Here is a 22,575-nt window from a genome sequence, read left to right as displayed (position 1 = left end):
TGCATTGGTGGGGGGTTGGAGCTTCGTGATCCTTGAGCTCCCTTCCATCCCAAGCCATTCTTTGATGCTGTGTGATTCTGTATGTACTCTCACATATCAATTCTACTCGTTATCATCATTTCTCATTTGCCCACCATAACCAAAAGCCAGTCATAGGATCATGGAATAATTAAGGTTGCATAAGATTGCGCAGATCTCTAACCCCAACGCACCCCCCCCAATTCCCTCAGTGCCGCATCCCCATGGCTCTGGAACGCTTCCAGGGTTGGCGACCCCACCATCTACCTGGGCAGCACTCGGTGCCCAAATGTTCTTTGGCACTTGGAGGCACTGGGATTGCCCAAAAACAGGAAAAATAAAGGTTCAGAAGGACGGTCAGTGCGGGGCTCCCCTCACAGCAGGGCTGTCCCTGAGGAGGCCTCTCTGCAGCCGGAGCTGACCTCTGTGTGGCACCTGTGGGTGAGTTATCATCCTGTCAGCGCCCGGCTGCATTAAAATCGGCTTTGTAGCCATTTTAACGCCGACTGAGGGCGCTGACGGCAGCCTGGCAGGGCGGCAATACGCGCTGAAAGGGGAAGGGTTAATCCTCCCCAACATGGCGGCGCAGGGAAGACTACCTTTCCCGTCGATCCCAGCGCCAAGACCCACGTGATCGCTCCGAGCCAATGGGGAGCGTCGGAAGGCTGATATAGCCCTCCCCCCGGAAATAGGCCCTCTTTCCGCCGGGCGGCGCGGCTCAAGATGGCGGTGCAAATCTCCAAGAAGCGCAAGGTAAGGGCGGCCTCCCTCCTCTCCGCGGCCGCAGAGCGCCCCCATATCGGCGGGGACGCGCTGGGGGCGGCCTCGGAGCTCATCGGGTTGGGGTGGCGAAAAGGGGATGGAGGCAGATGCGGAAGGATGGCGGCGGATGCGGCTTCAAGGCCGGGCGGGGAACATGGCGGCGGGGGGAGCGTGCGGCGGGCCCTGGCTGGGGCCGCGGGGAGCCGTGAATTGCTTTCAGGGATCGCGTGTGGGCCGCACACGGGGCTCGGAGCTTCTGTGTGCTGTGCTGAGGGGCGGCAGGGCGGGAAGGTGATTTTTCGTTGTTTTATAACGCGGAGTTTGGGTTTAGTGATGCTGTGCTCGTGCGCACAGGGTGTGGGTTGTGGTTGACTTGTCATGGAGTTGTCAGAATGGTTGGAAGGAACCTTAAAACTAGCCCAGCCCAGTCCCAACTGCTGCCATAGGTTGGTTGTCCCCCACCAGACCAGGCTGTCCGGGACCTCATCCAAGCTGGCCTCCAACGTCTCCAGACGTGGGGCACCCACTGCCTCTCTGGGAAGTGGTGCCAGCACCTCACCACCTTTTGAATCAGAGATTCTCTCCTAACATCTGCCCTAAATCTTCCTTTTTTTAGTCTATTACCATTCTCTCTTGTCCTGTTCCTCTCAGACTACCTAGAAAGTCGTTCTCTGTCCTGCTTAGAAACTACACAAGTATTGGAAGGCCGCAGTGAGGTCTCTTCACAGCCTTCCCTTCTCCAGGCTGAACATCCCCAGCTCCCTCAGCCTGTCTCTATAGAGAGGTGCTCCATCCTCTGAGCATCCCCATGCTCTCCTCTGGATCTCATTCCACAGCCCCGTGTCCCTCTGGTGCTGGGAGCCCCAGGCCTGAATGCAGTGCTCCACATAGGGCCTCACAAGGGCAGACAGAGGGGGACAGTCCTCTCCCTGCCTTCTGCCCCCTCTGTTGGTGCAGCCCAGGGAACTGTTTGCATTCTGGGCTGTGAGTGCTCACTGCTGGCTCCTGTCCTGCTTTTCTCCACCAGAACCCCCACACCCTTCTTGAGAGGGCTGCTCTCAAGGTGTGCTCTTATCTGGGATTGCCCCAGTCCAACACCCTGCACTTGGCCTTGGCCTTGTCAAACCTCCTTCAGTTCACCTGTGCCCACTTTTCCAACTGGTCCAGGTCCATCTGTTTGCCATCTCTCCCTTCTGCTGTGTCAGCTACACCACTCAGCTGGGTGCCATCAGCAAACTTGCTCAGGGCACACTTCAGGAGACCTAGCAGGGTTTGAGGCACCTGTGGGGCTGCTGAGGGGATACAATTTCTGCAGTGAGTTCATGCAAACTCACACTTCATCAAAGTACTTCTGCAAGACATAGAAACGAGATATTTGACTGTTTGCTTTGAACTGTGTCTGTTTTTGGGCATGAATCAGGCTCTGGTGTTGGCTTTTACTGGAGGTGATTTATCTCTGGGAGCTTTAGGATGCTTTTATTTCACCCTCACTTCTGTTTTTTTTTCTGTTGGGAGAGAGAAGCTGTCAGACTGCAGGACAGGCCGGGGACCCAGACTTAAAATGTCAGATTCTTCTGTTGTTTTGGGAGGGATGAAGTGCTTACACCATCTTGGTCTGTTTGTTCCATAGTTCGTCGCTGATGGCATCTTCAAAGCTGAACTGAATGAGTTTCTGACTCGTGAACTGGCTGAAGATGGGTACTCTGGAGTAGAAGTCCGGGTCACTCCAACCAGGACTGAGATTATCATACTTGCCACCAGGTAATCAAAACACTGCTGTCCGCTTAGGAATGCTGTGCAAGTCTTGAAGGGGTGATGTTGAAGTTTGGTAAGCATTATTAGGCTGAAGTGTTTGGGAAGGAGATGCTTCTGTAAAACAGAATCACCATTAATCACCAGCCTGAGCAGGGTTAGCCGCTCAGTCTGGAAGCTCCTTGGGATGGTTGCAGGCTCTGACATGGTGACACTCCCTCAATCACACTGTGGTGGTGTTGTTTTTTCCCCCCTCAGAACCCAGAATGTGCTGGGTGAAAAGGGACGTCGCATCCGGGAGCTGACGGCTGTTGTGCAGAAGAGGTTTGGCTTCCCCGAGGGAAGCGTGGAGGTAAAACTGCTTCAGATAAAGCAGTTCTGAGTGGGCTGTGCCGTGGGCTGTGTGTGTGTGTCTGGGTGGCTTCAGCTGAGAGGGGATTTGACTTCAGGATCACTCGGGGCACGTTTCACCTGTTCTCACAAAGCAGTGTTGCACTGGAAGGCGAATATCGCTGTGCTGCCAGCTGTTTTGAGTGTGCTCAGTTGGTCTGGTTTGCTTTGCTTTCCAAGCGAATGAGAACACAGAAGCATGTAAAACTTGTTCCATTTCTCTAAAAATATTTTGTAGGGAGTATTTCTGTGCCAGCATTGAGGTGAGAGGTCAATCAATTCCATAGTTTTTGGAATTGATGCATTGCTGTCACCCTTATTAAATTCTTCATGCTTTTGCCCGTTGCTGTTCAGGTGCAGAACAACCTTTGAGACTTTTGTGTGATACTGGAATGAATTAGACAATAGAGACAACAGTATTTCCCTGATGCCTTTGTAATGGTTAAAGTCTGGTGGCCTTGCTAGTAGTGCCTTCCAAAATAACTTATGAGAGGGGGGATGTGTGGTTTGGGGTGCCCTTCACGTTTCTTTCTGCTCAAGCAGTGTTGCTGGATCACGGTACACAATTACTGATTCTCTCCAGAAACTATTTAATGACTCTTCAAGCCTTTGCATCATTAGCTCTGGTGCTCTTGTGTTTGTAATTTCTGAATCTCTCCTTCTCAGCTGTCAGACTTTGGCTGTTAGGGATGTTAGATTCGGTGCACCTCATTGTCCCAGCTCTGGTTCACAGGTTCTGTGTCTTCCTGTCTGAAGATACAGCTTCTGCTTCTGGTCTGAGGGATGGGGCATGGAGTGATATGAAGCTCTTGGCTTCTTTTTAATGAAAATCATCTGGAAATAAAGGCCTTTCTGAGTTTGCTACTTATTTTTTCAGCTCTATGCCGAGAAGGTGGCCACCAGAGGTCTGTGTGCCATCGCCCAGGCAGAGTCCCTGAGATACAAACTTCTGGGAGGCTTAGCAGTGCGTCGGTGAGTAGAGCACGTTGAATTGATGCCCCAGTGAGGCTTTGTAGGACTCCAGAGTGCTGCAGGATAGTGCTTACCAACTTGAGATGTCTTCAATTGGAAAATGTAACCTACTAATGCTCTGCTCGCAGAGGGCAGTTAGCTTTTGTGGTAGATAGGAGCTTTTCATTTAGTATGCAGTTACTTTTGGTAGTAATTGCTAGACACCATATTCCAAAAGTCCTAGATTAGATCATAGAATCACAGAATGGCTTGGGATGGAAGGGAGCTCAAGGATCACGAAGCTCCAACCCCCCACCAATGCAGGGCCACCAACCTCCCCATCTCACAGCAGCCCAGGCTGCCCAGGGCCCCATCCAACCTGGCCTCCAACACCTCCAGGGATGGACGGGGCATCACAGCCTCTCTGGGCAGCTGTTCCAGCACCTCACCACTCTCTCTCTAAACAACTTCTCCCTGACATCCGACCTCCAGCTGCCCTCTCTCAACTCCAATCCATTTCCCCTTGTCCTGCTGTTATCTGCCTTTTCAAAGAGTTGGTCAGATGAGGTTAGAAGCTGTGTGACTGATGTGCATGAAGTCCACGTTTATTTGTTTGTGAATGCATGGTGGATGGAGGAGTAAAACACAATTTCCAGCGTCGTGGCTGAATCATTGTTCAGATGACAGTGGCCTTGCTTCTCAGTTCCCTTCAGTGATGATAAGATGACGAGTCTGAAGGGATGCTTCCTGCTGAGTGGAGCCCCTGCAGTATCACGTTCTGTGCTGCTGCCCGTGGTTCTTCAGCAGGAGCATCCTTTCAGTGAATGATTTAGAGGCATTTGTCTGAGAAGGGATTGGGGCTGCACTCATGATGTGGGTGGGTTGGCTGCCAGAGAGCTTCTGCTTGTCACCAGGCTCACAACTACACAAGATCTGTATGTAATTCACAGTACTCCTGTAAGCTTGATTTGGTAGTGCTAAAACAGTACGAAGTTTTTTGCTGCTTTGTCTAGCACTGACAGGGCTTGAGTTGCACGACTGTAACTTTGAAAAAAGCAGATGTTAAAATGTGTTTGTCTGGCTTTGAACTGGTTGCAAAATGCCATTGGATTTGGCAGAGACGTCCCAAACCAGCGGGACCTGATGCAGTGGCTCTTTCTGCTCCCTGCCTGCAGGGCCTGCTACGGTGTCCTCCGCTTCATCATGGAGAGCGGTGCCAAGGGCTGCGAGGTCGTCGTGTCTGGCAAACTCAGGGGTCAGCGTGCCAAGTCCATGAAGTTTGTGGATGGTTTGATGATCCACAGTGGAGACCCGGTGAATTACTACGTCGACACAGCCGTGCGTCACGTCCTGCTCCGGCAAGGTGAGAGGCTGGGATGCAGGATCCCTCTGCAGCTCTGTTGGCCTTTTGTCTCAGTGCTTTGGAGCCAGCAGCTCTCAGTCACTGGTGTTCCCTCTCTGCTCTTCCCTCTCTACTCCGCCCTCATGAGGCCTCATCTGCTGTGCTGTGTCCAGGTCTGAAGCCCCCAGTACAAGAAGGACAGGGAGCTGTGGGAGAGGGTCCAGAGGAGCCACAAAGATGAGCAGAGGGCTGCAGCAGCTCCCTACAAAGACAGGCTGAGGGAGCTGGGCTTGTTCAGCATGGAGGAGAGAAGCTGTGGGGTGACTTCAGTGCAGCCTGCAGTGCCTCAAGGGAGCCTGCAGACAGGAGGGGAGTCAGCTCTGTGAAAGGGGAGATGGCAGCAGGACAAGGGGAAATGGTTTGGAGTTGAGGGAGGGCAGCTGGAGGTTGGATGTCAGGGGGAAGTTGTTTAGAGAGAGAGTGGTGAGGGGCTGGAACAGCTGCCCAGAGAGGCTGTGATGCCCCGTCCATCCCTGCAGGTGTTGGAGGCCAGGTTGGATGGGGCCCTGGGCAGCCTGGGCTGCTGTGAAATGGGGAGGTTGGTGGCCCTGCATTGGTGGGGGGGTTGGAGCTTCGTGATCCTTGAGCTCCCTTCCAACCTGGGCCATTCTTTGATTCTGTGAACCGTACATCAGCTCTTTAAAACCCAGTGCATTCTGTGCCTTCGGGCTGGAGATTTCACTCATCTGTGAGGTGGTAACTTAGATTTCAGTGCACCTCTGATCTTAGAGAGTATTTCAATTGTGTTGTCCCTGGGTGTTCTCAGAAAATTTGTTTTCTCCATTTACCACAACCAAATTGTCACTAGTGGAGCTTGCACATTAGATCTGAAGGAGACCTTTATTTGCATCTGTTATGTGGGTGGGAAATGGAGAAAAGTCCTTCAGCAGACAGCAGGATTTTGTGTGCTCACTGTGGCTTTTGCTGCTAGTGGGGATTGGAGTTTCCACTTGGTAACATGCAGATTTTCCAGATACTCATTTGTGTTCTGAGCCTGGTAGCAAAACACCTTATAAGTACACATAGTGACTGTGTTCAAGAGCTGCTGGATTCTGTCTCTTGGCTCCCAGGGAAATCAGACCCACAAAAAAGCAAGCATTACTGACAGCTTTCCCACCACAGCTGCACTCTTTCAAGTCTTCCAGCTGAACCAGCCAAGCCAGCTTTCATCCCCTTGTCCTTTCCCACTAAAACACAAGTGACTTCTGCATCTTAATAAGCATTTCAGAGCACCAAATGTGAAGAGATTAGCATGAGCAGAGTTGTTCTGTCCTCCCTTCAGTGATGATACGATGACGAGTCAGAAGGGATGTCCTTGTGCCAGCACAGCCTGGTCGGTGCCATGTTCTGTGGTGCTGTGCTAAGGCTGCCTTGGACAGGATGTCCTCCTCATTGGTTGATTCAGAGGCATTTGTCTGAGAAGGGATACCAGAATATGGTGCAATTGGCCAGCTTTGCTATCCCAGGAAAGTCACAGAATGGCCAGCTTGGAAGGGACCCCTCAGGGATGGTGGATCTCCAACCCCCTGCCACATGCAGGGCCATCAAACCCCCCATTTAATACTAGACCAGGCTGCCCAGGGCCCCATCCAGCCTGGCCTTGAGCACCTCCAGGGATGGATGGGGCATCCACAGCCTCTCTGGGCAGCCTGTTTCAACACCTCACCACTCTCATAGTAAAGAATCAGGTTATAGCATGTTCTCATCACAGTCATCCCAGGCTGCAGTTAGCAAAGGCGGTGAGTTTAACAGAGATAAACACACCAGTGTAAATTTACATTACGTAGATTTTTATGCTTTATCACTTTTAATTAGCTTCCATCAGTTCAGAGTTGTTGAGAGATGGTTTTGGTGCAGGTAGCTTAACTTTTGTAACTTTGTGTCCAATGAGCTTATCTTTAATGTTCTGTCCCTTTTTGGCAGGTGTGCTTGGAATCAAAGTCAAAATTATGTTACCATGGGACCCAAGTGGAAAGATTGGCCCCAAAAAGCCTCTTCCAGATCATGTCAGCATTGTGGAACCCAAAGAAGAGATCTTGCCCACCACCCCCATTTCAGAGCAGAAAGGTGGCAAACCAGAACAGCCAGCCATGCCGCAGCCAGTTCCCACTGCCTGAGAGGTGAGTGCCTGTGAGCAGCAGGAGTGAGCTGTGCATGCAGACTCAGTTTAGCTGCACACTGAGCGTGCCCTTCCGTGAAGATGTGATGACGAGTCTGAAAGGGAAAATCCTTGTCCAAGTGCCCTGCTTCTTGCTGTGTTCTACAGCATGGATCTGGGGAGCTTGGGTCAGAATTTGAGTGACCTAGAGGCATTTGTCTGAGAAGGGCTCAATGCTTAGATGTTTTAATGCTATTTTTCAAGCAGTGGTTGTACTGGTATCCAGTTGAGATTTGACTCTTAGAAGCCAGTGCATCAAGCTTGATGTTAGGCTAGTTTCATTAGTAAATCACCAAGTTTTGAACTCCTGTCTTTCCTGCTGAGTCGCTTCTATAATGAACTGATCAGTGGAAATTCTCTGGGTTGTCACCAATGAAAATGTGCAGCCTGGTGCTTTTAAAAGTTCTGCCTGTTTTCTCTGAGGGGGGCAGCAGGGGGCACAGGGCCTAAAGCCTTTCCCAGAAGGCTTCCTTAGCTGCCAGTGAAAGCCAGCCTGGGTTGTGCTTTGACTGAAACTCCTCACGAGAGCAAGAAGGGTTCAGGGGGTGTGCAGGGCTGCAGTGAAACAAGGGGATCTGACTAGCAAGACTTGCTCGTGTAGGGGGAGGTCATTGGCTAAAATGTAGGAAGTGAGAGATGTAACTGGAACACTTGGAGTTGCCCTGTTCAGCATTTTGGGTAGGAAAATTGCTATAGGAAATGATTTGCCACCATCTCACTCAGTTTTTTTTATTTGTTGTTTTTTTTTTTGTTGTTGTTGTTGTTGTAGGGTTTACAGCATCTGCAACCAGAAGCTTGACTGTCCTGAAAACATCTCTTAATAAAATCACAAAAGACAGTGTTTGTGGAGGTGCTTTTCTTTTTTGCAAGGTATATTCAGGAAGAGCCTGAATCTTTGGTACGAAGGAATTTCTTTGCATTTCTTACAGCTTGTGTGACCTTCTGGAGTGAACTTAGCAGATCCTGATCTAAACAGAGTGGGAACAAGGTGCTGATTTCTAGAGAGAGGTTTGGAGTCCACTGACAATTACACTGCAGTCTTTCTCCAAGGCTTCCAGGAGGGGAGCTTGTTTAGCAATGTCCAAAGCAGTTGCAATCTCTCAGGCTTCACTTGAAGTATTACTGTATTTTCTACTAAATGCTTTTGTCACCTCTGTGTTTCAATTTCCCTTATTACTGAGAGATGTTTGCTGTGTGGCTTTCAAGTCTATGGAGAAGAGCTTCACATCTGTTAGGAGAAGTAACCTTTGTCCATGGTGATGTGGAACGAGGGCACCAAGTCTACCTGAGTTGAAGATGCATTTGGACCACAGAAATAGGATTGGAGTTTTGAGTGGTTCTCTGTGGAGCCCAGAATTGTACTCAGTGACCCTTTTGTGGGTGCCTTTCAACTCATCGTATTCTGTGATCCTGTGGAACTCTGTGGTAGGCATTCACACATTACATGAGGAAAAAAAGTACATTTCTTTGTGTGTATGTAGATTTCAGACCTGTCCTAAGCACTTAAATGCACACACATTTAAATGCTTGAGGAAAAACTCATCTTCCTTTGAGGCTTGAATAGACAGTCTCTTAATCTGTTGCTCTATTGCAGACAGGCTTTAATGAGCTGTGGGGTTGCATGGATAGATCCTTAAGTTGAGGATTAGATGAGGTAGACAGGGATGTGTTCTCTCTTCTGTTCCATTGCTGTGTGCAGAGTGTTGGTGCTGTTCTTGCCTGCTGTGGTGAAAGCCCTGTGGCTGGAGAAGTCAGCATGAGCACTCCATTAACTTTCAGGCTGATCTTGAAGTCGCTGTGATGCATATCACAAGAGATAATGATGTTCACGAGCTTTTTGTTTGCATTTTGAGCAGTTTGGAACTCATTTGTTTCATTAACTGAAATTACACAAACCTGCAATTTTTATTTTTTTTCCTTAGGAAGAGTGCCTTTACGTCCAGTTTCCCATTTTCTATTGCATTTGGGTCAGGGCAGTTCCAGATAAGAGTACAGACGGGAGGAGAACTCACTAAGAGCAGCCCTACAGAGAAGGACGTGGGGCTCCTGATGAATGAAAAGCAGGACAGGAGCCAGCAATGTGTGCTCACAACCTGGAATGCCAGCAGTCCTCTGGGCTGCACCAACAGAGGGGACAGTGGGCGAGGAGGGGACTGTCCCCCTCTGTCTGCCCTTGTGAGGCCCTGTTTGGAGCTCTGCATTCAAACCTGGGGCCCCCAGCACAGGAGGGACGTGGGGCTGTGGGTCCAGAGGGCACAGGGATGCTCAAGGATGGAGCACTTCTCCATGGAGACAGGCTGAGGGTGTTCAACCTGGAGAAGAGAAGGCTTTGGGGGGACGTCCTTGCAGCCTTTCAGTACTTGAGGAGAGCTTTCAAACAGCAGGGAGACTGACTTTTTGCAGGATCTGGTAGGGATAGGACAAGGGTAAAGGGCTTTAAACAAAGAGGGGAAATTTAAGTTAGATGCCAGGTGGAAATTCTTTTCTTGGGGAGTGATGAGGTGCTGGCAACAGCTGGCCAGAGCATCCTGTGGATTCTCTGTTCCTGAATGCATTCAGGGCCAGGCTGAATGGGAGCCTGAGCAGCCTGATACAGGGGCAGCCAGCCCATGAAAGAGGGCTTTAATGTTCCTTCCAACCCAAGCTATTCTCTGCAGGAACTAGGCAGGCAACTTAAGGACTGGAATTTCATACAGACAGCATCAGGAACTGGTCTGTCTGGCAGTGTGTGAGCGTGAGCCTCAGCCTTCCTGTTGCTGGCATCTCTGACAAGGCTCCTGGAAAGCTGGCCTGGCAGAGTGATGCTTGAGATGCTGGCTAGGTTTAGTAGAAACAGCTGTGCTGTCTCAGGGTCCCAGAAAACAAGTCTGATTTCAGGTTCCTGCACACATCTTACAGTGGACAGCTTTACTAGTTAACTGTATCATTAAACTGCAGTCCTCAATGGTAAAAAACACATTTGTAGCAAGACAGTCTGGGAGTAAGAAAGGCTCAGGAGCTCTGGAAGATCTGAAATAGCTTTAACTTGCTTGAAATGATGCTGTTGTAGGTTGATGGTGTTGTGAGACCTCCAAGATTGGTGCTGGGGGTGGATGCTGCAGTTTTCTGCAGTAAAAAAGGCTGTGATCCCTCAAGCACCTGGTCCTTATTCAGGCTCTGGGGATTTGCACACGGATGTGTGCACCTGCCTGTTTTTGGTGGAGGGAAAAGGGGAGATATCTGCATCTCTGCTTGTGGCTGAGTGGCAGATGGTTGCTTGGATAGCCAGTATGTTAATCCCTTTCCAGCAGTGGAAAAACAGGCCAGCAGTCTGAGACCTTGCCAGATTTTCTAAGGCTTAGCTTTGTGTTGACTGAAGCTACGGGTTCTTGCTTTTTTCTCCATTTCCTTTGACTGTATCTCAGCCAAAGAAGCTTTCAGTTGAGCAGTCAGCAAGGCTGTCTAACAGACGTTTGCTGCCCAGTTGAATGTCACAGCAGGGAAGGGCAGCAGGTCCTCCTGTCTCTGCAGCATTAAAGATGCTCGACACTTGCAAGTTTGCATACTTAGTAACAGAGCTCCTTTCCTATGACACAGACGTCATGGGAATTCGATGTGCACACGCAGCATTGGTCTATAAATTCCAGATTAAGGCATGCTAGATTTAATAACGCCAAGGAATGTCTGGAAGTTCTTTTTTTAAACACAGTATTTTGTCTCCTGCCAAGCCTTGCAAGTCGGTCTGGCTGCCCAGGGTTTCACTGAAAAAGTTTTATTTCAAAATTATACAACGGTCATCGTGTGGTACAGGGACAAGAGAAGCCATAGGCCAACTGCATCCAAACGATGCCAGTTACACTATCTGCTGCTTTACCCTCCCCTTCTCTCCCTTCCTCCCCCCCCCATCTTCCATAACGTGGTACAGCATATGGGTTTCAGTGCTCTGATTCATCAGGTTGTGCAGCATACACACCAGGTTTGAGGCTTCCTCTGCATTTGGGTACAGCCTTGTGGGTTCCCTCCTCTGCCCAACAGTCAGGAAAGCAGCTGGGAGTACGAACTAGGAAGAAACTGAGGACAAGCCCTCCCTGCATGGCTGGCTTGGATGAGACTTAGGGCAGACCTGCTTTTCTGCAACTGTCAAACTTGCAAATCTGGAGAAGATGCAGACAGGTTAAACTTGGAGTTGCAAGTTGAATTTTGTGCTGTATGAGATCTCTGGTAAGATGCAAGAAGTAACAACTTGTTAATAAATAAGTGGAAACAGTCACATGGGTGTTCTGAAAAAAATGCAGTATTGGGCTTGTATGACAGCAAAATGCATTGGCAGGAAAATACAAAGAAAAGCAATGCAGTCACGCTGTCTCTGCTCGTTCTAAGCAACTGCTGCTAATGTGACACCCCAGATTTCTCTTATTTCAATAGTCTTGTCATGTCTTGCTTTGCAGTGTGTCTCAGTGCACAGCAAGGCTTGTCTGACACATGCTTCAACACTCTTGGGGTTGCATCAGTTCTTTTAAGTAGGATTAACCTGACAATGTCCTTTAGTCTGAGGAAGGTGGGATAAACCTCCAAGTTTAGGCTGGAGCAGGCTATGAAACTTGTTAACTATCAGACATAAATACGTACACAATTATAAATACATTTGTTTTTCAGTGTGCCCTTATCCAGGTCAGCCAGCAGGGAGCTAAAGAGAAGAGAGGAGCTGCAGAAAAGGGACATTAAGGAGTCAGGTGAAGGAAATTAAAGCTTTATATTGAGGCAAGTGGAAGTGAGCCTTGGTCCACCTCCCTGCTAGAGGCCAGCAGGAGTCCCCTGGTCTGGTACAGAAGCTGATGGGGTATCAGCCCTGCCTCTGACTAGGGGAACCGTCACAGTGTAAACTCTTTCACAGTCCTGTGTGCTGATGCAGGAGCACCAGAAGTTTCTCCGTTTGCCTGGTTTGTTTAATTGGAGTTGTCAGCCCAAAAGTCTCCTTATAATTCTGAGAGCCACATAAATAATTCCACAGGTGTCTGTACAAGCCTGCCTCTTTGGCCTCTCTGCTGACATCTCAAAGCCACCTATTTTGCAGAACATAGACCAAGGCTGCACCTGGCTTTGCAGTATTCTAGCTAAGGACTGACAGCTGGGTGCTGGGGAAGCATCTATCAGCCATCCAGAGCAGGGTGAGGCAGGACAGAAAGACACAACAACATGGGATTTCAGCTCCTGCTTGATGTCAGTGTCCTGTTCTGCTCCCAGTGGTACATTTGGGGCTGAAGCACAGAACCTGCTCTGGTTGTTCTGTTTTGTACCACTTGAGCTCAGCATACCTGTGCCTTCTGCCACAGGCAAGAAGCAACTGCAGAGGACTCAGAGCAGCTTTAGCATGGTGCCGCATGGCACCAAGGCAAGCGGAAAGTAGGCAGAACTAAAGGTGCAGAAGCATTAGAGATGGAAAGGTAGAGAGCTTGTGCCTTTGCAGGGCTGATGGTAGTAGCAAGGTACTTGAGCAGGTGCAGGGAGGAACCAGGCTTAAGCCCAAACATCTCAACTGAAGTGCTGAGACAACACATGGCAGTTCCTGTCCACTTGGTTTCTTACTGTGCCAGGCTCCCCTGTTCTCTGGAGGTGGGTTTGTGCAATGGATTTTGTATTTGGGGGTGAGGTAAAGTGTATGCTGGTTTCTCATCACAATGCACCCTGGTCTGAATAGCACCCATAGTTCGAGAAGGATACAAAACAGTGTTTCCCCTTTTTTGAAATCCCCCCCTAAAAAACACGCAAACCAAAACGAGCTCTGGAAAAAAAAACTACAACTCATCACGCATCTTGTCTCCTTTGGGCCTGACGAGCCTGCCAATGAAGAGAATGGAGTTGGTTTTGCTGTCCTTGATCATGAAGATGAAGGGGTGGTCAGCATAGAAGAGCTTGGGGTTCCTCATCTCCTCTCGGCCATAGATGTCAGCGTCATAGGGGTTTCCATCTGTGTCCCATTCAAGAGCAGCAGCATGGAAGACGTTGGATAAGTAAAGATCTTTCTTGCCAGATATCTTTGACAGGTCAGCCTTGGTTTTGTCAATAGCTTCTGTCAGGCCCAGGTCAGCCAAGTGTTTCTAGGAAGAGAAGAGAGGTCAGCAACCTTCCCAAACACGACACAGTGCAATCTGTTCCATCCACTGTCAGTCTAGGCACCAGAAAAAGGTCTAGCCTAGGCAGTCCATTACTCCACTTCTCTCTCCCACCCCAAATAGCTGCAAGGCTTAACTGCTTTATTCAAGGACCTCCTTTACCTGAAGGTCATGGCTGACTTCCAGGACGACCTTAGGCAGCGAGATGGCCACAGATCTCTTCTTCATCTTGCCGGCCCAGGTCTTTAGCTGTTCCCTGTTCAGCAGTTTCTCAACCCTCTCCAGAGGCTCCACGTGGTTTGGCATGATAAAGATCATGCTGGAGAGCTTGTGAGCCAGTGGCATCTCTACCACCTGGAGCTTCTCTGCCTCATCATCGTAGTAATTGTAGAGACCTTGAAGTCAGAATCAGAGATGGGAAATGGTGAGATGCAGGGTATGGGCAAATAGCCACAGCCTTTCTGCCAGTTCATGCTGGGCTCCCCTGACACTGAAGGAGGAAAGTCTCAGTGCCGTTTTGGGAACTGGCCCAGCTTCATTGGAGTTGGCAGCAACTCATAACTGTGGTTTTCATTCACGTCATGAGTTAAGAGTTTATTCCTAAGAGCAGATCTAGATTCTCTCTGCTAACATAGACTGAATCAAGCAGTTATGCCATGCTATGCTTTGTTCTCTCACTCGTTGCCCATGAAGCAAAGTTATCTTGGAAGCAGTTAGTGGCAAACTGAGCAACAGCAAGCTCATTTCAGCTAGTCCTGAGGCATGGGGCAGGTTTGCAACTTACCTGTACGATGCATCATTGGAACACCCACCGTGTAGGAGCGGGTCACCATGAAGCCACGGTTATCCACCATCTTATGGTGGAACTTCTCATCCCAGTGAGCTGCAGGAAAGAGAGATTCAGCATTTGAGAAAAGGGAGCACCAAAAGAAAAGAATAGATATCATGCTCTGAAAAACCGTATGCTTCTGGTGACCCAGGGTTGGTTTAGGCTGCTGTATATGGGCTCAAGGTGGGCTTGGGGTCACCTGTAGCAAGAACTGAAGGCAGCACTTACGCTTGAAGAACATGGCGTTGACAATAAGGGCTCCATCAGTTTTCTCAACATCTTTTGTGACTTCTGGGAGTTTCCCATCCGTGGTCTGGGCTGCCCACTCGTTAATGGATTTCAGGGCGCTCCTCTTGTCCCGGAAGTTGATCTTGGAGTGCTCATAGTTGTAGTGTTTCTTGCTGTTCTTCACAAAGTCATCGGCAAAGTTGATGGAGGCAGGGCCATACAAGCGGTTGCCGATCTTCCAGGTAACGTTACGGGCTGTGCTGTTGCTCACCTCGTTGAGGAGCTCCGACAGCCCGCTGTGCACATAGTCATCATTCAGCTTGTCTGCACTGAGCACGGCCTTGGCTTGGGAGGCAGTTGTAGCCTTGCCTCCAAGGGACACGAGGCCCAAGGAAGAAGCCACAACCACGGGAGACAGCAGGATGTTCTCCATGTTCTTGTCTTTGGCCATGGCGTGGTAGAGGTTGAAGGCCAACGTCGTGCTGCGGTCGGCCAACGTTGTTGCCTTGTCGCTCAGCTTCCTGTCCTCCGAGGGCACAGCTGCTGCGAGGCCACAGAGAGCGAGCACCAGGAGAAGCTGCATGGTTTTGGCAGCACCAAACACGTCTGGGGACCTGCTGGGCAGGAAGGGTTCACCATTAGTGTGTCCCAAGCCTTCCCTGGAGCATTTAGAGACCCATCCAGTGAAATCCACACCTAGGAGCGTCTGCATCCGTGCTGTGCTTGCAGTGCAATGATCCCAAATCCACATTGGGCCTTCCCTCAAGCAAGAGACCAGGCTGCATCCGAAATGCAGGACCCGAGCATTTTTTGAATGAAAGCTTCCTTTCTAGCCTGTTTTTACTGTATTATGTTCATGCAGAATTGTAGAATCATGAAGATTGGAGAAGACCTCCAAGAGCACCCATGCTACCATGCCCACTGACCACGTCCCTCACTGTCACATTCCCACAGCTCTGGAACACCTCCGGTGATGGTGACTCTCCGAGTCCCTGAACAGCCATGTGCCAATACTTCACCACTCTTTCAGAGAACAGATTTTCCCTAATATCCACCTTGAACCTCCTCTGGTGGAACTTGAGACCATTCTTCTCTTTTCTATGTACAGTCAATGACTTAAGGGTGGGGGAATGGAGTATTTCTGCCCCCAGAGCAGCAGATCAAACCTCTGCACTGGTCAGGAAAAGCTAGAAGTGGGATGTTCCTGCTGCCTAAGGGCCACGTAGCACAGTTCCAGCCCAGGGCTAATGTATGGTGGGGGTTGTCCTCCACGGGGACCCTCACAGAACTCAGTGCCCAGCTTTTTTAGGCACTAGATGGAGCACAAGAGCTTCCCACAAGGTGCGCCCTCCGAGAATCACACAATCCTTAAGGTTGAAAAAGACTGCTAAGATCATCTAGTCCAACCCACCCTACCATGCCCACTGACCACGTACCTCACTGCCACATCCCTATGGTTCTGGAACACCTCTGGGGGTGGTGGGGCCACATCCCCCCTGCCCTTCCTCCAGGCAGCCTGTGCCAGTGCCCGGCCAGCAGATCCAAGGCTGGCTGTGCAGCTCTTGGTTTTGTCTGTTCAGTTTTGCCAGGAAGTCAGGGGAAAAAAGGGAGCTGCTGAGCCCCTCTTTCCTCCTTTTTAGCATCTATGTGCATTAGGTAGATGCATCTCGACATAAGCACACACATTCCCATTGAGGTCCAAGCTAAAACACATCCTCAGCCTGACCAATCCTAAACGCTGGTCCGGAAAGCTCACTGGAATACCAGCTCCAAACGAATGCATTTGTCCTCCAGTGGGTTGTTTGGCCTCCCTCTCTATTGAATGGGCAGCAAAATGTATTTGCAATAAGAAACCATTGTTACAGCCCATCTCTAGCTAGACTTTTCCTCCTTGTTAGTTTCACAGTGCTCACAGCCAAGCCTGCTGCTGGCCCATTCCCACCCCTTAAATCCCAATTTCACACCCAAAGCCAGCACAGCTCCCATGGGGCTGCATCCAGTGGTTCTGTCCTCACACCCTGCTTGGGGCCATCCCAGTACACGCAGGGATGAGAGCATGGCTGTTTCAGGGTTAAAGCAAAGCCAGCAGGAAGCGAAGGGCCCGCTGGGATTACATATGGAAGGAAGCACGCACTCACACAGCCCGAAGCAAAGAGTGCGCAGTTGCACCGGGAACCCATTGCCAGCATGGGAGTTACGTAGCAATTTATACCCTAAAGCCCTTTTGGGAGCAAGCTTTCTGTTGGAGGGAAGTGCTGCCCCAGCTGCCCCAAAGCCACAGGTTGAGCAAAGGGCTCAGAACTGCCCTTAACACACTTGAAGGCGCACCTAACATTGGGTGGCCGTTTAGAATTGGCAAGTATTTGCTTTTTTTCTTTTTTTTTCCTCCCCCTTTCCTTTCTAAAGATACCTTGAAACTGTTTCATAGGGAGGTCAACGTTTGCCTTGTTCATTCTGAAAGAAAAGAGATACAGGGAGTAGTTCTCTTGCGAGCAACCCGCTGCCCACGCTGCTCACGTCCTCAGCCTAAAAATGCTTCACTTCTTCAGCAAATGGCCAAAAAACCAAAAATCAGCCTGGGGCACTGGGCTGTGATGAGTGATTGCAGCCCACAGCAGCGAGATGGAGAAATTCCTCCTATTCTTCACTTAGGAGTGAGATTATGGGCGAATCGATAACCCAGGGTGGAAATAGATCCAGATAACAGTGGTGGAATGTGCAACAGACTGCATCCTCTCTTGCAGCCCTCCAGCCCAGCCCTACGAGGGGACGCCCCGTGCCAGCGTGGCATCCTGCATTGCTCAGCGGGGCTCTGAGGGACCGGCCAGAACCAGGACTTTGGAGCAAATGCCATTATTTCCATGCTATCAGAAGGAGGTGAGGCTTTGTTAAGGCAGGCAGAAGGATGAGGTTAGTAGTCTTGTGCTGAGTGCTGGTCCCCAAGGTCCCCAAGGCTGGGCAGGAGCTGATGGCTTTCTCCAGCCTCAGACCAAGTCGGCGCTTCCATAATTCCCTTCTTCTCTCCCCCCTTCCCCCCACCAAAAAAAAAACCAAACCCTTCTGGTTCAACTACACTGCAATCACCTCTAGCGAAAATGGTGGGGACCTTGGAACATTTTGCCTTTAGCACAGTTGGGCAAAACAGCTTATGGGGCACCACCCCATCCCCAAAACTCACCCATATACTTCCCCACCGCACCCCCAACCCACCTCCATGCAAGCCTTCACCCCCCTCCCCACCCAGCCTCCCATACCCCTGCCCTATGGGGCCGGCCAGCAGCAGGCAGCCCCCAAATAACAACTTGCATCCTCCTCCCTTTGCAGTGCGGCTGCCCCGGGGCTCAACCCCCCTCCTTTTACCTTCGGAGCAGTGCAGGATCGGGGCTCACTTCCCTGTGCACCTCCCGGTCCAGAGGAGGGGGTATATAAGGGGCCGGCAAGAAACTTCTGGAAGTTGGGAAAACCTCTCTCTCAAAAAAAAAAAAAAAAAAAAAAAGAAAAGAAAAAAATCCAGCCTGGGGAGGGAGAGAGGAAGGGGAGGATCCGAGTGAACTCTCCCGGCCTCCCACCAATAGCAGGGAGCGGGCGGCTGGAAAGGGGGGGGGATCCGGGGGCTGGGATTGAGTCCGAGTCCTAACAGGGCTCCTGCATTGATATGGGGCTCTGGAAGAGCTTCTTCGGTGCCCCAACTGCTTGGTTGTGCATGAGGAGGTGCAGGGTGTCACTGCTTGGGTGCAGCACGTCGTTTCACCTTCTGCAGTGTCACTGCTCTTTTTGCAGGGTGTTAAACTTCATGGCATTTCAGGCTGTTGCTACAGGCTCTGCCCGATGGACCAGCTGTGACCACAGGCAGCAGAGGTTTAACATCTGACTTCGCTTTCAAGCCACATGTTGCCTTCTGAAATGTCTCCTTGTTTCCTTGGAGACCTGCATGTGCTCTGCAGGGACCTGATGGCCAATCTGCAGGTTTCTCTATATCCCAGTTTCCCTTACTGTACCATATCCCACAGACACTGCTTCTCCATCCATCTCCCCACCTGCATTAACCTCCTTACCCATGGCATCTCCCACGCTTCCAGACCTCACCTGCCTCACAGGTTAGCAGGTTGCTTGGTGTCTGTTCTTCATTATAACATAAACGTGGTGTCAGTATCCTCATTCCCAGTAGTAATTCTGCACTTTGGAAAGGGCTCATCTTCTGTTGGTGCGTTACAGCAGCAAATATTCACAGCCCCAAAATACTATGGAAAGAGTTAATCTGTGGACAGCCAGTGTCAGGTTGGTGGAGAGCTCCTGCAGTGAGGAATGTGAACTGGAGAAGTTTCTGTGCTGAGTCATGAGTACTGAACTCCACTTAGTTTCACCCCTTGTCTCATTTTTAAGCCGGTGTGGGATGTTTTTTTTTGTTTGTTTGTTGTTTTTTTTTTTAATGGCAATTTGGCAGCCCCACAGGGGCATGGTGATATTCTAGGTGTCATAGAACCATAGTATGGCCTGGGTTGCAAAGGAGCACAGCGCTCATCCAGCTCCAAGCCCTGCTGTGTGCAGGTCGCCAACCAGCAGCCCAGGCTGCCCAGAGCCACATCCAGCCTGGCCTTGAATGCCTGCAGGGATGGGGCATCCACAGCCTCCTTGGGCAACCTGTGCCAGTGATACCACCCAGTAATCAAACAGTGTGCTCTTTGGTAAGTACCACATCAGCAGGAGGATGCTGCATCACTGTGCTGTGTAGCCGTGGTCTATGTCTCGCCTTGCTTCTAATCATAGTGGCATAGAATCACAGAACAATGGACTGGTTTGGGTTGGAAGGGATCTTAAAGGCCACCCAACCCCATCCCTCCATGGGCAGGGCTACCAGGTGCCCAGGGTCCCATCCACAGCTGTGGGCACTTCCAGTGATGTGGCACCCACACCTCTGGGCAGCAGTGCTGTGGCCTCGCCACCTTCCACATGAAGAATTTCCCCCCCATAATGCTGGGTTTGGCTCTGCAAATTGCCCTCAGAAGGCAGAGGTCTCAGCGTGTTGCTCCCTCTTGTAGAAAACTCCTGTCTACTCCTGTGGCTCTGTTCTGCAAGCACCTCAAGCTGGAATCAGCACATAACATCATTCCTCCAATTCTAGAAAGCAGCACCCAGAGCCCCCCTTGTTCAAGCTTTTCCCCCAGCTGCCGTTCACCAGCTCTGATAGCAACCCAGAATGTGTTTTTCTCTGACAGTGCTGCTCACAGCAGCAACAAGAACTTGATCACAGCAGCAGCAGATAGCAGGTTTGTTCTGCTCACCAACTGTTTGCTTCTGGCTGAGAGAAGGCCCTTCCCAACAGCCTTTAGTACAGCTGAATGGATCCACGCGGTGTTATTTGCACAAGATCTATTCTAGGGGAAACGTGCCAAAGGTCCCACTCCCTGGGCGACCTTTTGGGTGCCAAGCTGGAAGTCATTTCTGGCTTGATGTGATTTTTTATTTATTTTTCAGCGACGTGTGTGTGCAGAAATACCTGAACAAACTGCATTTCCAGCTGGCGGCTTCCCTGGGCATTGTGCATCCTTAGGATTAGGAACACGGGCAGAGGGATGGGTTGGGGTTGGACTCGGGGATCTTGGAAGTCTTTTCCAACCTTAACGATTCAATGATAATGACCTCATGGTGGTGATGTGTGGAAGTTGGCTTCCCTCTGGGAAGGATCCATGGGGAGAGAGGGTTCTGCAATACCTTGAGCATCACGTTCTTGCACACCAGTGTACACTTGGAGGACTTTTCTTTGACTGGGGCTTGAATTCTTGAATGTGGATCAGCTTTATTACAATGGAGTGAAAGAAAAGAAGTTGCTGGTTGCAAGCGATCAATCCTCATGGGAAGTGGTGCTGATCTGTACCAGCTCAGAAACCAGAAGAGCTCCTTCAAGCTCCCAGCAGCAGCTCTTTCCTCTGCCAGGTTTTGGATTGCTCCACCTTCAAACCCTTCTGTCTAGTCACTTCCCGGGTAAGGATGTCTTTTTTTTCCTCCCCCTTCCCAGTAACACTTAAAATAAATTGTAAAGCTTTTCATCCTTCTCAAGCATTAAACTCCTTTGACAGAGTACTTATAACAGACTTGCCTCCATAAGGGGAATTTGGACTTGAATAAAAATAGCTCTTTGTGACTGAGGACAGGCAGCCAGCACAAACCTTTGCCTGATTTTTCCCCCCACTGCCCCCCTGTTCATGCTATCATTAATTGCCCTGCACTCCTAATGCATCCCCACACAACACAACCCTGGCTGCTCTGCTCTCGGATAACCGCACTTAGGGCTGTGCACATGCGGAAAAGGAGCGCGTTCTCCCCAAATCCAGTCGGGATCCTATTTTCCAAGGCAAAAGCAGTAGGAATGGGGCTGATCTGCATCACGGCAGGGGGATATATTTGCTGCCCTGGAGTGCTTTCTGTGTGCAGCCAGGCTTAGAGGCTCTCCCTGCCCCCACAGTGCCACGTAGGAGATCGGAAGGCGGTGGGATGGGAGAGGAGCGGGAAGGGGGAGCGATGCTGGGAGTTGCCTTCTTCCGTCCTCCCTGCTCCGTAATGAAAGGCCCGGCTGCCAAAAGGCACAGCTCCTCCCCGCCTGCCTGCTCGTGTGGATTTCTTTGGGCAGAGCTATTTCCAGCGTGGTTGTGCCCCTGGGGATGGAGAGGTTTCGTTTTAAGATCTGTTGAGGGCTGTCGTGATGTCTCAGCACGGCTGCTGCTGTGTGGGTGCAGTCTGTGATCGCTGGCAGTAGTGTGCGTTCTCTTCCTTCCAGTGAGTGTAGCACAAGAATATAAACGTAAGCAGGGATTTGTGGAGATCCTCAAACACTTCCATCGGAAGTGTTTTAATATGCATTGCAGTAAGGCCCGTGAGTCGCTTAATTTTGATATTTTTTATTAAATTAATTAGTTTTGATTTTGCCCAGGCAGGCTGTGGATGCCCCGTCCATCCCTGGAGGTGTTCAAGGCCAGGTTGGATGGGGCCCTGGGCTGCTATGAAATGGGGAGGTTGGTGGCCCTGCATTGGTGGGGGGTTGGAGCTTTGTGATCCTTGAGCTCCCTTCCAACCCAGGATATTCTGTGATTCTATGATATTTCAGTTGCTTTTTGCAATAATTCTCACCCTGAAGTCCTAAACTGTCTTGTTAAGACATTATTCTCAATGTTATGCTTTCCTTACTGACTCTACGATTCCATTACTAGCTCAGTTCCTCAGCAAAACTCTTGCCAATTTAATGCACAGACATGAAATTTACCCACGTTTCACATGTGCCTGTTGGATGCATATAGTGGCCAAAGGCACTTCAGTCCACTGACTTGGAAGGGATGGCCAATGTTGTTGAACCAAGGGATGTGATTTAGTGGTGATGGGTGGATGTTGGACTGGATGACCTTGGAGGTCTTTTCCAACCTTGTTGATTCTGTGATAATACACACGTAGCAAAAAAACCCCAGTCATACAGAACAATCAAATCATAGACTCATAGAATGGTTTGGGTTGGAAGGGACCTCTAAGATCATCTTAATGTTTGCACATCCTCAATAACTGAAGAAAAAAAGCCACATTCCATAGCTGTAAGTGTCTGTTCTGTGCAAAATCCTTGGTTTATATCCCAGTGAGCTGCAGGAGATGCTTCTTTCAGGTGCTTGGGTACAGTCAGTAACAAAATGATCGTAAAAATACAAATCTTGTGCTAGGGATCTGAGCCTGAACAAGATGAGGATTTATTGCATCAGAACTGCAGACCCTGGGGTAGGGCTGGGAGTCCTGCCCACAACCTGCAGCTGTAATTCAAATGGGTGAACACTGCTGTGGTTGGCTGGCCTGGCTTTTTTAAAGCAGTGTTACTGATTCACTTGCTGATATATCACAGGAGTGCTGCTGTCCTTCAACAGCAAGTGAAACCAGACCCTGCTGTTTGGACAGAACTTTTCAAATATAAACTCTCACAGCTTTGTGTACGTTTAACTGTTCCTGTAGGCTGAGGTGA

At 50.0% G+C, this 22,575-nt stretch overlaps 2 protein-coding genes and 3 non-coding genes across 7 annotated transcripts; 4 read left to right on the top strand and 1 right to left on the bottom strand.

Annotated features, from left to right (window-relative positions):
- The first annotated feature begins 687 nt into the window (after positions 1 to 687).
- On the top strand, positions 688 to 8,585 carry RPS3 (ribosomal protein S3). 2 transcript variants are annotated; one of them, XM_042836983.1, is made up of 7 exons: positions 688 to 771; positions 2,411 to 2,541; positions 2,791 to 2,884; positions 3,800 to 3,894; positions 5,049 to 5,236; positions 7,199 to 7,395; positions 8,363 to 8,585. In XM_042836983.1, exons 1-6 carry the CDS (start codon positions 742 to 744, stop codon positions 7,390 to 7,392), a joined length of 732 nt encoding a protein of 243 aa, XP_042692917.1. In that variant the 5' UTR covers positions 688 to 741; the 3' UTR covers positions 7,393 to 7,395; positions 8,363 to 8,585. The 2 variants fall into 2 exon arrangements, with proteins under 2 accessions (XP_042692917.1, XP_042692916.1); XM_042836982.1 differs by lacking the exon at positions 8,363 to 8,585 and adding an exon at positions 8,203 to 8,271.
- LOC122170273 lies at positions 4,581 to 4,725 on the top strand. Its single transcript, XR_006171714.1, has one exon. It is a non-coding gene; the product is annotated as a small nucleolar RNA SNORD15 (small nucleolar RNA).
- On the top strand, positions 6,552 to 6,699 carry LOC122170274. Its single transcript, XR_006171715.1, has one exon. It is a non-coding gene; the product is annotated as a small nucleolar RNA SNORD15 (small nucleolar RNA).
- On the top strand, positions 7,465 to 7,601 carry LOC122170275. Its single transcript, XR_006171716.1, has one exon. It is a non-coding gene; the product is annotated as a small nucleolar RNA SNORD15 (small nucleolar RNA).
- Positions 8,586 to 11,167: 2,582 nt separating the features above from the next.
- SERPINH1 (serpin family H member 1) lies at positions 11,168 to 18,064 on the bottom strand. 2 transcript variants are annotated; one of them, XM_042836981.1, is made up of 5 exons: positions 17,943 to 18,064; positions 14,583 to 15,199; positions 14,310 to 14,408; positions 13,688 to 13,920; positions 11,168 to 13,510 (listed from the first exon to the last, which is right to left on the bottom strand). In XM_042836981.1, exons 2-5 carry the CDS (start codon positions 15,163 to 15,165, stop codon positions 13,208 to 13,210), a joined length of 1,218 nt encoding a protein of 405 aa, XP_042692915.1. In that variant the 5' UTR covers positions 15,166 to 15,199; positions 17,943 to 18,064; the 3' UTR covers positions 11,168 to 13,207. The 2 variants fall into 2 exon arrangements, with proteins under 2 accessions (XP_042692915.1, XP_042692914.1); XM_042836980.1 differs by having other exon boundaries at positions 14,583 to 15,196.
- Positions 18,065 to 22,575: the final 4,511 nt, after the last annotated feature.

Source organism: Centrocercus urophasianus, unplaced genomic scaffold (assembly GCF_019232065.1).
Source record: "Centrocercus urophasianus isolate 14NV4802_14NV808 unplaced genomic scaffold, USGS_Curo_1.0 seq_654, whole genome shotgun sequence".
Lineage (NCBI taxonomy): Eukaryota > Metazoa > Chordata > Aves > Galliformes > Phasianidae > Centrocercus > Centrocercus urophasianus.
Note: the sequence above shows the minus strand (reverse complement) of the source record. Positions and strands in the feature narration are given on the sequence as shown.

Excerpts from the sequence above, each read along its gene's own strand:
- RPS3 (XM_042836983.1), top strand. The coding sequence starts at position 742 with ATGGCGGTGCAAATCTCCAAGAAGCGCAAG. Across the intron at positions 772-2,410 it reads AAATCTCCAAGAAGCGCAAG|TTCGTCGCTGATGGCATCTT; the intron begins GTAAGGGCGGCC and ends TTTGTTCCATAG. Across the intron at positions 3,895-5,048 it reads GGAGGCTTAGCAGTGCGTCG|GGCCTGCTACGGTGTCCTCC; the intron begins GTGAGTAGAGCA and ends CCCTGCCTGCAG.
- SERPINH1 (XM_042836981.1), bottom strand. The coding sequence starts at position 15,165 with ATGCAGCTTCTCCTGGTGCTCGCTCTCTGTGGCCTCGCAGCAGCTGTG. Across the intron at positions 14,409-14,582 it reads CAACGCCATGTTCTTCAAGC|CTCACTGGGATGAGAAGTTC; the intron begins GTAAGTGCTGCC and ends TCTTTCCTGCAG. Across the intron at positions 13,511-13,687 it reads AAGTCAGCCATGACCTTCAG|AAACACTTGGCTGACCTGGG; the intron begins GTAAAGGAGGTC and ends TTCTCTTCCTAG.